The 17,490-nt window shown below is 56.8% G+C and overlaps 1 protein-coding gene across 2 annotated transcripts in view; it reads left to right on the top strand.

The window, feature by feature from the left end:
* Positions 1–17,490, top strand: part of ERICH6B (glutamate rich 6B) — a 41,841-nt gene that overhangs the window by 10,450 nt on the left and 13,901 nt on the right. For both annotated transcript variants that reach the window (XM_016143849.2, XM_016143848.2), the window contains exons 3-8: positions 89–708; positions 5,227–5,275; positions 6,480–6,664; positions 11,829–11,885; positions 12,485–12,523; positions 13,856–13,944. In XM_016143849.2, the coding sequence (XP_015999335.2) occupies positions 138–708; positions 5,227–5,275; positions 6,480–6,664; positions 11,829–11,885; positions 12,485–12,523; positions 13,856–13,944 (990 nt within the window). In that variant the 5' untranslated portion in view covers positions 89–137. The remainder of the gene's footprint in view (positions 1–88; positions 709–5,226; positions 5,276–6,479; positions 6,665–11,828; positions 11,886–12,484; positions 12,524–13,855; positions 13,945–17,490) is intronic.

Genomic DNA, 17,490 nt, shown 5'->3' with positions numbered 1-17,490 from the left:
TGAAATGAGGGGACAAAAAATGGATTTAAATCAATGTGCAATAGGCAATGACTAACTAATGGGCTTTTCCTCCTGTCTTGATCCCCAGGATGATGAAGCGGCTTCACCTGCTGGCATCTGTTTAATGCATCCTCAACATGGCTGCTGAAAACAACCAGTCACCAGTGGGTCCATCGCCTCTCTGCTCTCCCAGCACTTCCCAGCAATCCACCCACACCTTCTCCTCAGAGGAAGAGGATGCTGAGGGAGAGACAGAGAGTCTGAAGGAGGAAGCTTCGTTTTCTAAAGAGGATGAGTTTCTGGGGGAGAATGGGTACTATCCGGAGGAAGATGAGTATCTGGAAGAGGAAGAGGTTCCCAGAGAAGAGGACTATCTGTACCCACACGACCGCCTGCATGAAGACCAGTATTGGAAGTGGAGGGAGTACCTGCAGAAGAAAGCAAGTTTGAAAGGGCAAGGTTATTTGTATGAAAACGACTATCCGGAGAGCAGAGAGAACCTGCAGAAGAAAGTAGGTTCGAGAGAGCGAGATTATTTGTATGAAAACGTCTATCTGGAGGAGGAAGAGTACCTGCAGAAGGAAGCAGGTTTCAAAGAGCGAGATTACCCATACGAAAACGACTACCTGAAGAGCAGAGAGAACCTGCAGAGGGGAGTCGGTTTGAAAGAGCAAGATTATTTGTATGAAAACGACTATCTGGGAGGGGGTGAGTAACTCTCTGGAGGACAGCCTCCCAAGAGACGGTAGCTTTAGTTCACCCTGCACTGGCCAGGAAAAAAAGAACAAACTTGAGATCTAGCCACAGCTTGAATTATCAACACTGCCCACGGTGCCAACGGGCAGGGCTGACCAAGTTCTACTCCAAGGTCGACAGCTGTGGACAGGGAGGCTTAAGGGACATGAAGCAGCTGCTCATGAAAAGACATACGCCATAGTTTGTATTTTTTCTTTTCTTTATCGCACAAGTAATAGGTGTTCATGGTGGATGTTTGAGGAACTATGTATAAGCAAAAAAGAAAAAAAATACAAGGAAAGTAATCTAAAATCACTGCCATCCAGAGATGACAGTTTCTTTCATAGAGCCCTCCCTAGACTCTATATAGTGCTTGTAACCTGCTTCTGAAGGTACATTTATTTATATACTTATATATTGTAATTACATATAAATGTTACAAACTTATATGAATATCATTAATCAATTAAATTTTCTACAAATCCCTGTATTGTGAAATACAATCATATAATACAAACTATAATATTGTCGATCAATCCCCTATTATCGATGATTCATTCATTGCTTCTGATTTTTGCTACTTTTTTAAACAGCACTTTGATAAACATCCTGAATTTGTTCAGCGACCTCTAATTTTTTCCTAGAATACATTCCCATCATCTGTCGCTAGGTTAACGGACACCAGTATGCTTCTCAGGGTGACCAGTGAGCCCCCAGACAGGGTCGTCTTACCCTGCTGGGGGTAGTTAACTTCAGAGTGATCTCCCTCGTCCCAGGGCTGATATTTTTCCAGCGCTGTTTCCGCAGTTGGCAGCTTTTCCTGAAGCTGGTTTTCGTTCTCTGCCGGTGGTCTCATGCGCTGTCGTTGGAATTGGTTGACGCGCCTTCTGTCACAGGCATCTTCCCTCGATGTTGTGATCGCCAGGCTACACTCAACGATGCACAGAAAGTCAAAAACCTAGGTCCTGTGCATCATCTTAACGTTGACCTAGAAGTAGAATGAAACTACGTTTCTGGATCTGGTTCTGCAACCAACTCTAAGCATCTCAGGCAGCTTGAATTTTTGAATCTCCGTCGGATCTCACACAACCTGCATCCTAAAAGCTGGGTGTTTGCAGCCGCCACATAGACAATTTACCTTTACGTCCCTCTCTGTCAAATCAGATGCATCATCCTTGAATCCCACAGCCCTCGTGGGCCTTTAGTTGGGGCACTGGAGACGTAATTCCTCTATACTGGGCCGACTCGCTTTCCTGCGGGCCTCTGCCGTGAAGCTCCCTCTCGGAATGCTAACATCCCAGCTGTTCAAGTCCTAAGTGCAGTTTCGATACCGAAAAACAGCATCCGGGGCCATTTCTTTTGCACAGTAGAATCGATCATTCTTAACATGGCCCATCTATGCACTGGACTTTGTAAATACATTACCCACTAGAGTAGGGCAAATACGATGCTGTCGAGAATGGCGCCATGTTTAAAGTGAGAGCTCTGAAAACAAGTGCCCTGCTAGCGAACATTGGAGAGGTGCAGGAAAACCTGGAGGGGGATGCTGACGGCCGTAAAGGGCACGGGGAAGAACGTCTTAGTCCACGGAGCCCACTGTCCAAGAGGTTTACAAGAGGACTCTTAACTCGTCAAAAGAATTTACATTAAGATTCTTTATGTGAAATAGTCTTCCAATATCTTTGAGATGGAACTGTGTGTGCCCCTTGTTTTAAACCTCGGGGCACAACAACGGTGCATTCCTGGCCCACAGCAGATGCTCGGGAGAGATGGAAACTGAATCGCACCCGGTTTCATCCATTTCGCAAAGTCGGGCACACGCGTGCGCACACACGCTCACGCGCGCACCCAGCAACGTTTATTTTTACAAACTGCTTTGTGAATTAGTCGGCGCCTATAACACGAGCCCTGCGTATGACAGAGGGGCCCCCGTCTTTCATGCGGATGGATTAATTATTAGAGGTTAAGGGCGGAGCAGTGTGTTTAAAAGGATTCTGAATCTCCCTTTGGGCTCAGCAAGCGACGCCTGCCACAGGATCAGGGCGCGGGGAAGAGCACAGTGCCATTCGTTTGTCCGTTTGGTGGCAGAACCTCTCGGGGGCTCGACCGCCTGGGTCCGAACGCCAGCTCCCTCCCACGTGTTAGCTGCACAAAGTCGGGCAAGTCACTTCACCTACGTGTTTCGGTATTCTTAACTATAACTGGAAATAACCACTGACCTACTCTATAGGATGTTTGTGAGGAGTAAAGGGGTTAAATTACATGAAGCGTCATGAGCTATACCAGGCTCATAGCATTTTAAGCCTCTCTAAGTGCAAGCCGTTATTATCTCCCGTTATTATCTCCCTGACCAATCGGCGTAGGTCAGACTAACAACTCTTCTCCCCTCTCTTCTTTAAAGGAATGATTTTCCCCCATGGGTTGGGAAAAGCCAATAAAGTTAGATGAGTGACTTGAATACAAATGCAGCATCAGTTGCCACTGAATAATTAATAACCAATCATGACTGATCTCACCTGGAAGTTTCAAATAGTTCCTGTAAAATGTATACCAATGCTCTGGGGTCAGAGTCAGAAGATCCAGCACGTGGTGGGCACCTTGACCATGGCCTGTATGCCCCTCACTTGCTCTAAGCTTCCGTTGTGTAAAAAACACAGCGTGGCCGTGCAAATCAAAAGAAAGAACCCATGTGAAAATGCAGGAGAAGCTCTCCCGCACCGTACAATTAATTATAAGGTGCAAAAATACTCTTCAGACCTCACAAGGTGAAGGAAGGTGCTGGAAGGAAGAAGCACAATCTATGTTACTCTCAGGCTGTCAGAGAACAAGAAGCCGCCCTGAAACGAGGGCCTTTTTCTTTTCTTGAACCTAAGACATCCTTAAAGATGGATTCTGCCAGTGGCAACCAGCATAGGATGCCACGGCATGCGAATTCTGATTCATCGTGGGCTGTGCTCAGCAGTATCGATACGTGTGCTCTCCTGGCTTTGGTTATTGTCTTTATCCTTGCTAGCTCTTCTTTGCTGTTTGCCCTAACTGCTGGAATTCAGCTGCCATTTCCAACGGCAAGTGGGTCTCCCCGCAGTCATGTCCAACAGAGACCCTCGAAATTCGGCATATTTAGGAAGGAAGGTACAAGACAGACTGATAAGGCAAGGGTGCAGACCAGCGAACTCGTCAAGCAGGAAAGTTCGCTGACCATGGCCGAGCTCTCCAACCAGTGTGCCTGGAATCAGCAAGTGGTCGGGGGAGGCGCTGAGCCCAGGAGCAGGCACCCCCAGACCCACATAAGGAGCACCATTTTCTGTATTTCTGGCCCCAAAGAAGGTCATGAGCGCAGTCCGATGGCACAGTGTGTCTATGTGTGTTGCATGATCTTTGTCTCCTTTAATTTTCCCAGCCACCATTTACACCCCCCACCTTACGCACGAGGAACCTGGAGTCAGAGAGAGGGCACGTGACCGCTCCGAGGGCACGGAAAATACGCAGAGCAGCCCAAGCCCTCCCTTCTTGCCCTCTGACCACTTCCCTATCTCTTCTCCTTTCCTTCCTCCTCTCATCTTTTGTTTCTGCTTTATAACCAATTACGGCCATATTTTAGCTTTAGAAGACTGACGTAAAAAGAAATAAAATGTGCTTTAGTGGAAAATGTGAAAAGCAGAAAAACATCACCCAACTTACCAACATCGAAATATAAGTGAAGCCGATTCGCGTTTCAGCGATTTTTATCCTGCCCCTTCCACCCTTCTTTTTTGCATATTTGGTGGTAGTGGTCCTTGTGTCCTTTCGTTGTTTCGTTTTTAATATTTTAAACATACTGTAAATGCGAGTTTGTATTTTATTTTTGCCTGCGTTGCTTAATTTTTGGTGACATCGTTTTAATAGCCAAGTAATATTCCTCGATAATATTCTGCCACATAGGTAAACTACGGACATATGTAAACATTGAACATTTGTTTTGAATTCAAATTTTCCGATTCTCATTTCTTTACTATGTCTACTCTGCCATTCTCTTAGAATTGATGGTGTATCTTATCCCAATGGCACATGAAATTCTTGACGTCATCATTCCAGGCAAACAGTGAGGTGCTCAAATGCTACGAGGAGGCTCTTTAAAATAATTTTCAAAATATTTACATCCTGTGAATCTCAGTCACCTCTTTGTACAGATATTCTTCATCCCATAACACACGAAGGTCCCTGTGACAACCCAAAAGATTAATGCGGCGAACTAGAATTTCCAAAATCATGATTTCATGAAAATTATCTTCTTCAGTTCTCTTTGGTTTTATAGAAGTTCAATGTCAACCTCATAATTGCTAAAGGAAACCATTTAGGAAGACGAGACTAAGGAAAAGGAGAAATTTTTTAATTCTATAAGTCAGGACCTCTCCACCCCAATCCCAGCATTACATACTTAACAACACATTTTTAAGTAGAAAGATGATTTCTTTTTTTCCAACATTGTCTTTCTCTTCTTTTTCCCAATAGAATTCGAGGTGGCCTCTACATCGCAAACCCAGCCTAAATTTAATATAAGGTAATAGCTTTCTTTTTGGATAAATCAGGCAGAAATTTGTGCTTAGGGATGATGCTTGGGGAGCCTTTCGATTTCCAAGCACAGGGAGTGGGGGTCAGGGTGGGGTGGGGGTGCAGGGAGCAGGTCCCCTGAGGAAGTTGGGGTTTCATGGGGAGTGTCTCCTGGAAGACTCCCCAGTACTGCTCCCCTCTGCCACTCGGTCACTCACAGGGTGAGGGACGGGTCCCACGATCGGAGTCCCGACACCCAGAACTACAGAGACGAGAGGACAGGGGCGACCGAGAGAAGGTCTGAGGTAGGGACGGAGCAAAGGGCCCATGGACAGTGCTGGCGATCCGAGGGGCAGGGCGGTCCGCCTCGCCCAGGCCCACGTCCAAGGTCTCAGTGACCATTCAGCGAGAGTCCGTTGCAAGGTCATAGGCTTCACCATGCTGGATGGTCGGTGACTTGCCTACAGAACAAACGATCAATGCCTTGAATGTGCTCAGTCCTGCAGACAGCAGTGTGGGGTGCACATGACTCCTGACCCAAAGCCCTGTCCTTGCTTCTCCGCTGGACAGTCCCTCCTCAGAGGACGATGGGACGAGGGGGCCACCTATGGGCACTGGGGACGTGGGTCGACACTCCCTTCACAGAAGGCGCAGGCCAGCTTGGTTACGGCGTGAGGCGGGGACCAAGTCCTAGCTCTGCCCCATGGGGAAGCCACAGGCTGCAGCCCCAGGGCACAGAGCTCCTGCAGGGCGACCCTCAACCGCGCCGAGACGGCCCCCCAGCCCTGCGCTCCGCCGGCCTCCTGGTTCCACGCATCACCCCTCGGGGGGCGGGCAACGTGGAATTTCAAGGTTGCCCGTGACGGCCGTGCATGAGAGGCAGTGGCTTGTCAAAGGCCACATCACCTCTGCTTTGACGCTCGCAGACTGTTAGACCGTGTGGCCGTGACCACGCCGTGACCACTGGGCGGCTGTGGTTGACAGTGGGGACTCCAGACCCCGCCCCTCAGGGTCTGCATCTCAGCCGTGAGCCACCGGGCAACCTCTCCATGTCCGTGGCCTCGGTTTCCTCCCCCGCGATGTGGGGACAGTCAGCGATCCAGCCTCGCGACACCGACGTCTACCTGCCTCTCCCAACCCGCGTGACGCCCACAGCACAGGCTCCTCGCCGGGCCCCGGCCCGGACGGTGACCGGCCCTGTGCTGCCCTCCCAGGGACCTGGCGACGCCCGGCACCTCGCAGGTGACCACCCTCTTCGCGGTCCCCACTCCCGTCTCTGAAGCCGCCAGCGAGCCTCACTATGACTTGGTGCCTTTAGCGTCTTTCACGAAGGATGGCAGAGAATTTCTGATCTGGAAAGACCAGAGCACGCAGACGGAATGGTTCTACAAGACCGAGGGTGAGTGAGACCGCCCGGGCCCACCCCGCAGCGGGGCTCAGGGGGCGGGGGGCTTGCCTTCCGCGCAGGGGACGTGTCGGGGCTCAAGTGTTGTCGCTCGTGGTGATGGTGCATATTCTGCTTCCTGTCCCCCTGGAAGTCGTATTTCGAGTGAGAAGTTAAATTCCTCCCCTAGTCCTGCTACCTCCCCCCTAACTGAGACCCCCCTCAAAGAAAGAGCACCCGAAGGGGCTGGAAGAAATCCCTCCTTCACTCAGGCTTTCCCTGTCTCCTGATTAGTCTCCCTGTTCTTCTTCCCTCGTGGACACAGGCCATTTGCCTCCCAGATTTCAGAGAGGGGCGGCAGGCCATGCCCGGATAACCACCTGTGCAGTGGTGAGCGTGACTCGGGCCCGCCCGACTCCGTCTCAGCACGCGGTCAAAGCCGGGCCTGATCCAGGACCAGCCCAAACCTCCGAGCCACGACCGGCTCACACTCCAGGGAGCGCTCGCTCGGCAGGGTTGCAGTGAGGATCTTAATCCTCCACCCAGTCAAGCCCAGAGGCCCCTCGCCCTGGGATCTGGGCGGCGAGACACCGAGCAGCACCCCTCACCATTATTAATCATTCAAATCCAACCTTAGTGAGGTCGCTCCATCACGGATTCAAGATTCCTTTGCCATGGCAACAGTAAATGAGACCTGCCCATCATCTCGCCTCCCCGCCCCCATCTATACCTGCTAAATTTTATAGCTCAGATGTGGCCCGACGACACCAGGAGCCAGGAACCCTGTGAGGGAGGCTGGAGAGGCAAAGGGCAGCCCACGCGAGCCGGGAGCCGGGGGGTGCGGGCAGCACGCGCCGGGAGCTTGGCCAGCTCGCTCGGGCCGTGCGGGACTTCCGCCCGCACGTGGGGCCCTGAGAACGGGAGCCGTTTCCGACTCAGTGAACATGACCGCTAGGAAGAGTCTGCGCGTCCATCGAAATATTCATAAGCAGGATTCTGAATGTCATTTACCGGGCAATCCCCTGTGACGTGCCCATCCTCAGCTGGAAAGGATGCGGGAGAGGAGAGGCGGGCCGTGGGAGGGGAAGTCGGGGCTGTGGGAGGGGAAGTCGGGGCCTGGCGACGCCTGTGTGAACCCGCCCCCGGGAGAGGCCTTCCAGAAACGGTCATTTTATTTGACCCGTTTTATTTGACCTGTTACCTCAGGGTCCTTTCGGTCTCTAACCTTAAGGTACAGAGCTAATCATGGCTGCCTCTCACTTAGGTTTGAGGCCCTCTGTGTACTTGGTCTGCGGAGCATGTCGTGCTGTTGCTGCCTTTCAGGAATGTGCCCCTGAAAGCCCAGCATGTGTTTTGTGTTTGGTAAAAGTGTAGCCGCCCGCCCAGCGTAAACACTTACCGATCAGACACGGCGCCATAGGTGGCCTGGACCAAAGGTGGGCTGCACTGGAGCCTCTACACCAGGGTCAATGACACACCCCCCGGTTCCTGACGTCATGTGAGGGGCCGGTCACTACCGCAGAGATTGAAGCACAAGGAAAAGCGAGCAGTTCCTCAAAATTCATGGAGATTTTTCTTTCCCCTTCTGCCTCTGGCTTACGATCTGTCTTTCCGGAGAGGACCAGCAATAGTGGGCAAAACCTGCTGGGAATAGGGCCACGGTGCTATCCGACCACTGGGCTTCTCCGAGAGGACGACTAGTTACAGAGAAGGCGGCGGGGGTGGCAAGGAGGAAGCCAGGAAGGAAGGGGCTCCGGGCAGGCAGAAGAGCTCAGAGACGGCACCGGGGGGAGGGACGGACAGCGACACAGGGCGAAGGGTCTGTGCGTGATGGGGACAGGGCCCAGGCCGCCTGCAAAGCCCTTCCCTGTGCACTTGGCGGAGGGAACGCCGAGGGTTCCCGGTACGGCAGGTGCAGAGAAGAACCCGCTGTTGGCCCGGGGCAGAAGCCACCCATCCACTTGCTGGAGAAACACAGACGATCCAGACAGAAGCCGCTGGGCGGCGGGGGCCCAAGGGCCAGCAGGAGCAAGCGGAGGTGACAGCCGGTGTTGGCCCGGCTGACCCACGCGGTCCGAGACGGCGCGTCCCCACCGCGGGGAGTCTGTAAAGATGCGTGTAGCCTCCTCGGCAGCTCTGCCTGCATTCTCAGCAAGGTCCCCCGAGCACCCTCGGGCACAGGATCGCGGGAGAAGCACAGGGCTCACGTGCAGGATGAGTTTCACTTTCTATCATGGGCCCGTTGAGCCCCAGTGGGCCAGAAACAGCATTTGACGTGGTGAAGCCCGACTTTGAATCACACGTGGAGGGAAAACGCCCAGCTGAGTCCTCGAACCCTGTTACCGCGGAGACCAGCGGGTCTGGTGCGCAGGGAGAGCTGAGGGCACCGGGCAGGCCCGGGAGCCGCCTGGGGAAGCGCTCCGAAGGCGGCGGGGAAGACCGCGCGTGGCCTCGCGCGGCCCCCCGTCCAGGCACACGGCGGGGGACACGAGCAGCTCTAGCGCAGAGTGCCCCATGCGCGCGCGTAGCCGTCCTCGAGATGCACCGCCTGGCGCGCCGTCGGCACCCGCGAGTCGCTCTCGATACCTGCGAAACCGCTGTCGCCGCTTCACCTGATTCACGGGCAGGCGTGGTGACGGGAGTGGGGACCCTGCTCCCCAAGCCAGCCGTGGCGGGGAGGGCGCCGTGTGCAGACAAACGAGCACGGACAGGCGCTGCCGCACGGGCGGGAACGCGGACGGGGCCGACCGGGAGGGGGGGTCGAGCTTCCCTGGGGAGATTTACTTCCGGCCGCCCCGTCAGGGGGAGAGCAGGGCCGGAAAGCTCCCCGCGCGCGAACGAGCGTCTGCTCCGAGGTCCCCTCGGCGGACTCGGGTTTCGACAGGCCACGTGCAGAGAGGTTAAAAATACCGGGGTGCTACCAACGATAAAGGTAGGGAAACCGCTCGAACTTTAGGGATAGTCTCAGGGGACCCGACCCACGCCCAGGACAAACTTATTCTTACCTAAAGGAAGTCATAGTAGCAGCCGTAGCGGGAACAAGAACTATAAAATGCAGGCAGCAGTGGCAGAAGGGGCCCTTCTAAAATAAGACGGGCAAAAGGAAGGTCCGGGGCAGGCAGGCCGCTGTTTGGCGTGACGCCGAGGAATAATTCAGAGAAAGCCATGTCCCTTGCCACTTAGTTTCTACTTCGCCGTGAAGGCACATGGTCTTCAGATTGAAACGGGTGCAGCAAAATGAGGCGAGGAAGAGCAGAAAGCGAAGGTCGCTAAGGAGATGAGAGGACACTTATCTGGACTCTGATCTCAGTAAAATACTCCCCAGAACAGAGAGAGAGGAAAAAATAGCTCGATCGCATCTATGGTTTTCAAGGAATTGTGGAAATTGGGGGAATGAGTCTGCGATGAATCCAGAGCAAATACCGGAAGCGAAATGACCACCAGACACCAGCACAGGCCCAACGAGGACAGCGCGAGTGATACTGGCTTTTCGGTCAGTTTTTGACAAAGTGATTAGATCAGGGGCCGGGGGTGGCCCAGTAGGCCCGAGTTCCACAGTGTGTCTCCTTTCTGGAACCTTCCCACTGTTCCCGCAGATGAGAAGCTCGCCGGGTGGATGCCAAAGTAAGACGACGGAGCGGTAACTGTTAAAAAACCACCGGGAGTCGCCGTGCGAGGGTCAAGGTCAGGCCATTCTCCGGGGGGGCCACAGGGCTCTGTCCAGCATGGCATTTGGTCGTAGACTTGGATGCAGAAGGAGGAGGGCGGTTTGTATGTGCACTTGACCTGACGCGATCGGCCGGTGGGAGTAATGTACTCAAATTCTAAAAGAGCTCGACAGGCAGAACCATGGGACCAGACGCCGCCGGGTTAAACAGCACGGCCACTCGTGTCGGATGCCGTTCCTGAGCCCCCGGAAGCAAAGGGGTGGAGAAGGGTGGGAGGCCGCGCTGGCCGCAGGCCTTGACTCAGCCACGAGCTCCCCAAGTCCACGGCATCACTCATGCCCCTGCCGCAAATGTAGAAGCTTCCAGAACGCAGGCTTGGTCCTACTCTAGCCTGTGCTGCAGGGGCCAGCTGTTCCTTCCGAGGGCCGGAAGCAGCTGGGGGTGGGAGGGGACGGCGGGCGTGGCTGGACCCCGAGACTGAGGACGCGAAGGACGTGGCGAGTGAGTCTGGAAGACACGGGACGCGGAGCCCTGACCTCGCCTCCGCCCTGAGGGGTGAGCCTGGCACTAGCTTCAGCGAAATGCGTGAAGAGGAAGAAGACATTGTTCCTACCGGCCGGAGCCGAGGCACAGCGAGACGAGTTTCCCTCAGCGCCGGGGCGCTCCCTGTCCGTGGAGGGCTGGGTCTCAGCGGAGGGCCTGGGCGCGGGCGCCACGCGTGGGCAGGGACCCAGGTCCAGGCGCCGCAGACCCGCCAAAGCCTGACGCCCCCGTGAGAGACGGAGCGGTCGCCTTCGCGTGGTCACCACGGGCTCCTCTCTGCTGGAACCCGGGGTGTGCGTGTGCGTGTGCGTGTGCGAGTGCGTGTCCATGCACACGTGTGCGCACTTGTGTTTAGGAGTAGGAAGAGGGAGAGCTGGGGGTGAGGAAGGCAAAAAGACACAACGTAAGGGTCACCAAGAACTTTGCAAAGTTCTCGAACACGGCAGCCGCCTCGCGAGGCGCGTCTGGACGGATCTACACCAGACAGCCCCGTGCTTCCCAGCCGCCCCCATGACGCACGTCTTGGGGAGCAGGAACCCCAGAAACGCCTGCTTCCTGCCGTGCCTACCCCATTACATGTCTACGTGGCCTTGGAGCCACTTGGCTCCGTGGTTCAATGGTTATCCGTCCTACAGGAGGAAGACGACCTCTAGGCGCCCCCAAGGCCAGTCATCTATCCATCAGCCATCCTACGCCTCCAGGGACCCTGTCTGGCCCTGTGGTGGCCAGAGGAGCTGGCCTCAAAGGGGCTGCCTTTCCTGACCATTGTTTATCACAGTCCCAGGGAGGAGGCGGCGGGCAGGGGGGCATTCGGCGTGGGCCGGCAGTGCCCTCTGGCCGGTTTTTACCCTCTGCTGATCAGCCTTGGGTGCCAGGAAGGCACTTCGGACCCTAAATGCCCAATATAAACCCGCTGGAAAGTGTGAGGTTAAAACCATTAATGGCCATGCTCTTCTGCCTTTTAACAGCACCTTTAAAGTTGGAACTAGAAACAGAGCTGGAAAGCTCACATTTGGATTCTGAAGGTATCGTGATTTCATTATTTTGTGGTAGTTTTCAATGACTCTGGGTTACCATGCCCTTGACCGGGGTCGGGGGTGGGTGTGCCGCTCTGGACCGTTATGGACTAAGGCAGCATTTCGTGAGGCCAGAGGCCAAGGCGTTATTACTTCTAGGGCGTGGGGTCAAGGGTCAGGGGTCAGGTAAAGGTAGAGTGCTTTTCAGTTTGAATTAACATTGAATTTTGAAAGGGGAGGAATGTTCACGACGGGAGTCGGGGGGGCGGGTGAGGAATGGGACGTCCAGGGCCCGTGCGCCCCGTGACGCGGTGCAGCTACCGCACAGCGGGGTGCCGAGAAAGACGGGCTCCCCTCCCCCCCGCCACGGAAACCCCAGGGGGCCAGGCGAGGCGTGGACCTGGAGGAACTAACGCTCGGGGAGCACCAGTCGCAGGCCGCAGGCTGCTGAGGCTCGTGGGAGCGTCCCCTCCCCGCTCACGTGATCGCTACCCTGGTCTCCCTGGCCGCTGAGGAGGCGACTTTAAGTTGATCCCCTCAGAGACCCAGAGGTCTGGACTGGTCCACCATCTCACATTCTGTTAACAATTTTCCCGACTGTTTTCCAGTGTACATCATCACTGAAATGCCAGAAGAGGAGAATGAGGGTGAGTCCCACGCAATCCATCCAAAGACCCCCGCTCCCCACAGCATCGGGGCCGGGGCTGGTGTCCCAGCTGGGCGGCTGCCTTGCTGGTCCAGCCTGTACCGAGTCCTAGAGAGGTCCCGGGGACACACTGGGCACACGGCCCCGGGACCTGGGTGACATACTGGGCACACGGCCCCAGGACCTGGGTGTACCTGTCCTTTTCTGAAGGGGCGGGGGGCGGGGGAGGCAGAACCAGAAATGGAGAGAGGGTCTTCGGTGTGGCCAGGACGGGACCAGAAGTCCAGCTCTCTACTCCAGCTCGGGTGGGGGGCTCCCACGTTGAAAGAGGGGGCGGGTGGTTGCCAGGTGCCCCAGGTCTGGGCAGCAGGGCTTGGCTGGGGCGGGCACCCTCCGTGAGCTCCTCCGATGGCACCCCGGTAGGAAATGAGGGGGAGCCCTACGAATGGTGGCCTTCAGGACTTATTACATTTTTATTAAGACGAAGTTAGTTGGACCCTCCCCGAGGGGGAAGGGCAAGGGAGAATCCCAGTTCGCATGCATCACCCCACAAACAAAAGCCCTGAAATGGACCAGCCCCGTCCCACAGACCACGGTGTGGGGTGCTCTGCTGTCCTTCGGCATGACGGGGCTCGGCCCTCTCAGAGGCATCCACGGCCTCGGATAAGACTTCTTTGACTCGCTGGCTTGCAGGGATGGGGCGGGGGGTGGGGTGCCCCTTCCATTTTCATTAGCAACTATGAGCCACACGCAATTCTGAAATTGGCACTTTTTGACCAAACCAACAGGAGATGGGAATATTTCTCAGGATTACCAGGAGAAAATCACACTCAGAATAAATCTTTCTCAGGATAAAATCTGAAGTCCTCCTTCCCGGGGTCGGCAAGGTCCCCTGCGAGCCGCCGCGCCCCGCACCCCCGCCCCCCGCTCTCCGCCCCGGGCAGCTGTGCACCCCGCAGTGTGTCAGACACGCCAGCCACCGCCCGCGCCCCGGCACCTCAGGGCCCTGGCGCCTCCGGCCGCCCGCCAGGGGGCCCTCCCCGCGCCGGAGGCCGGCTTGCTCCCTCTCTTTGTGTAGGACTCACTGAAAGGTCACTTCTTCAGATGAACCTTCGGCGGCCACCAGGCGCACCCCCTGACCTGCCCTGGAACTGACCCTTCTTTTCCTATTTTATTAACATCCCCACGTTGAGTATTAGACATTGAGGAATTTATTTAAAGTCTTGTTGACGACGTATGTGACTTTCATCGATCTCCTTTTCCCGTTTCTGTGTGCTGTTTCCGTTCCTTCTCCGAACGCCTCTCCTCCGGCCGCGCCTTCCGAAACGGAAAGTCACGGCGACCGGCTCCGGGGAGGACTTAGTGGACAGCACGGAGAACGAGCCCGCCGACCTGCTGGACATCGAGGACATCAGTGACAGCGTAAGTGGGATCGAAACTCGGAGCCTCTCGCTGGGGCCGGGGCCGGCGGCCCGAGGCCAGCAGGCACCCGCCACCCGGGCCCTGGGAGCCACAGTCATTCCGGTCCCAGCACGGCCCAGGTGGGCGTCCCGTAGCAGGCCAGGCCGAACGGCACACGTCACGTCGAAGAGGTCGAAGAAAGTCGAGTGTGGCTCCAGTTTCAGAGCCCCCCACACACACCACACACAAAAAACACACCACACGCAACCCACACACCACACACCACACACACAATACACACCACACACAAAAAACACACCGCACGCAACCCACACACCACACACACCACACACACCACACACACCACACACAGATTGCTTCTGACGTCAGCAAAGCCAAAAACAGAACATGCAAGTTATCTAAACGTAAGCGAGTCGTTCTTTGCGGGAACCCTATGTGACAATGAAGGACTAGATGTACTTCTCTCACCAAGTACAGCTTCAAAGCCCAGACGTCATATGTAAAGCTCACAAAAGAAGCTTCAGAAAGGCAGAGAGAAGGCGGCAAATGGGCTAGGGGCCTCGGGACCCAGGGAGCAGCATGGCGACCAGTTTCCTGGGGTTCCTTTTTGCCTTGTGTACCATGACTGGGTGCGAGAAAAAAAGCAGCAACCCAGAAACCCCAGCAAGCGCAGACAACGAAAGCCCCCAGGAAAGCCTGCCTCTAAGCGAAGGCCCGGGGCGGGGCAGCCTGGCGAGGCGGACGCTTCGGACAGCAGCCTCTGCAGCTCGGGCGAACTCCCCCGGCCCTGCGGCCCTGCTCACGCCAGCCCGCGGAGGGCGAGGACTGGCCCCCGAGACGCCAGCCCGCGGAGGGCGAGCGCCGGCCCCCGAGACGCCAGCCCGCGGAGGGCGAGCGCCAGCCCCCCGAGATCCAGCCGGCGTCCTTGTGACGGCCGCGCCCGGCGAGCGGAGGTGCGAGGGGCGTCGGGATGGGCCGGGCCGGCCAGGCACCAACGGCGTGACGTGTTTGTCTTCGCTGCACGATCCGCCCCTGCTGGGACAGCCCGGTGGCTCTGATTTCCTGCGTCAAACCTCTGAGACTCGCAACACGTGCTGGCTCCGGTGGAGGCGTCGTTGGTCGGCACCCTCTCCCCTACGGCCGGGGCCTGAGGCGTCGTTCCGGCCACAGGCACGAACTCAGACTCGCGCTGACCTGCTTTTCTAAATGTACGAAAGAATAGGCAGGGGGAAAACAAGAACAAAAACAAAAAACAGCTGGGTGTTTCATTTCGTGGTGTTTCGTTTCGAACTAGGCAACTTTCTGGCCCTGGTCCAGATTCGGCCCCCAGTGCCTTGCCTCCCAGACTGGCTCCGTGCACGTCACAGCCATCGGCCTCGCTCGTCAGACTCCGAACCGCCACAAGGAAGGGAGGGGAGGCTGCTCGGGCTTGGATTCCCGGCGCAGGACGTACTGAGACAGGCGCGTAAACTCGGGCCTCACCGGAAGATTTCTCAGCAGGAGTTGAAACCTCAAGGAACGTTTAGATTACACACGCGAGTCGTTCAGAAGCCTCAGGGCTGCCATTACCCCGTCAGTGGCCGTCCGGGCGAGCTGCGCTCACGGGCAGCGGGTGACGTCTCCCAGGTGGCCGTGCGAGGGTCTGTATGAGCACGGCACATCGCGAGGTCCCGTGCGACAGGACGGCTTCGCAGGTGAGCTCTCGTCACAAGTGCCTTGCATCTCAGGGGCTGTGCCCAGGCGGCGAAGTACGGCACGGAGCGGGGGGATGCGATGCCCCTGCTGTCCAGTCCACTCTGTCCCCGAGGACCGGAAGCTGAGGCGGGCCCCGAGCTGTGCCCGCGGCCCAGATACCCGCGTTCTCGTGACGAGCCGCTGGACAGCCGCGCGAGCAGCTCTTCGCCAGGCAACGCCGCGGGCGGACAGGGCGGACGAGGCGGACCGGCGGGGCCAGACCAGGGCGAGGGGAGCGGAGCGCATGCCTCAGGACACGTGCAGCCAGGAGACTTTCGAGGCCCCTTTGGGAGGAATGCCAGGGACCACCGGGGCACGAGCCGGAGCGGGGCGGCCCGCGATGTCCTCCCACGCGGCCAGCCGGGCCCGTGCTCGCGGTGACGGCTCGGCCCCCCTGCTGTTTTCGGGTCCCTGTACATGCTCGTTATTTCTGTGACACTCTCAGGCGTCACAAACCCCGCTAGGCCACCTAAAAGAGGTCACGAGGACCAGAGCCGCCCAGGAAGAGTCTCGGCAGAACTGACGCCTGGGGTCCCAGTGCCCCACCATGTCCAGGAGGATAGTCCTGCAGGCCGGGGAGGCGAATGGGACAAAGCTCACGGGATGTCACACGGGCCGGGTAAAGCGCGTGGGACGGGACCTTCGCCGAGGCCCGTCCGGCAGGTCTGCCGTCTGGTGGACTACAGTGGTCACTGCAGCTCCTGGGGGACAAAATGCAGAGTCCAAAGAGGACAGTGAGGGGTCACGGGCCTGGGCAGCCGGGAGCTGCTCCGTCCCTAGGGAGCGGGCACAGCACAGGCCTGAGCCTCGACCTGCTCCGAAGCACTGATTCCAGCGTTAAAAAGGTAAACTGAGGCCTGTGACGCGTTTGAAGAGCGTGGCCGAGCAGGCACCGTGGGAACTGGGTGTCGCCGAACCGGAAGCGGGTAGAAGCGCACCCCCAGGGCCCCGGGCGACGCCTTCGCAGGCCGGGCGGAAGCAAAGCGAGGGACGCGTCGATGGCCGGAGCCGAGAGCGGGCCGGCTGCGTCCCGCTGGCCGTCCTGGGTTTCGACGTCATCCGAGGCTCTGGTCCTGGTTCGCTTTACGGGCCCTCACGACCGTAGGGCCGCCTCAGCCTAATGGCCTCTGTACCAGTTCTCGTCCCCGCCACCTAGAAAACCTGGCCAGCCACCAGCAACGCTCTGAGGCCTGTCCCAGGCCACAGCACCCCAGGCTATGTCGATCTCCATCGCACTATGGGACCCTAATAAGTTGATGGCGTGCCACACGCTGTCAGGTGTCAAGGATCGAAGGTCGACAGGGCAGCACGCCGGAGCCACGGCTTCCCTCGGCAGCAAGCCACCTCCACCTTCCATCTGAAGGGACTCGAAAAGGAAACTCCTAAGAGGGCCCCACCTGTCGGTCAGTCCTGCTTCGTGTCATGGCTGTGGGGTCGATGTTACAAAATGGGGGGGGGGGGGGGGGGAGCAGCTCGCAGCGTCATGACTTCGGCAGAAGGTTTAAACGCAGAATCGTCCACTGCAATAATGCGCTAGGTGCCACACCACGTCCTGGAAGACGTCATCCTGCACACTGAACGGATAAGCCCCTGCTGGGCGCGGGGCCACCCCCGGAACTCAGAGAGCTCGTCACGCACGGGCGCTATCTCCACATTCGGGAAAAGAGGCTATTGTGTGCTCTCAGAAGATCTCTTGGTATGCTACTATTAGAAGAAAAATCTCGAGGGAACTGAGGAGTGAATGGGGTGTTCTGACGATAATGGAAATACACTTTAAAACACATCTTGCTAGCCACCCGACTGCTCCCGCTT

This window comes from Rousettus aegyptiacus, unplaced genomic scaffold (assembly GCF_014176215.1).
Source record: "Rousettus aegyptiacus isolate mRouAeg1 unplaced genomic scaffold, mRouAeg1.p scaffold_m13_p_11, whole genome shotgun sequence".
NCBI classification, from domain to species: domain Eukaryota; kingdom Metazoa; phylum Chordata; class Mammalia; order Chiroptera; family Pteropodidae; genus Rousettus; species Rousettus aegyptiacus.
Note: the sequence above shows the minus strand (reverse complement) of the source record. Positions and strands in the feature narration are given on the sequence as shown.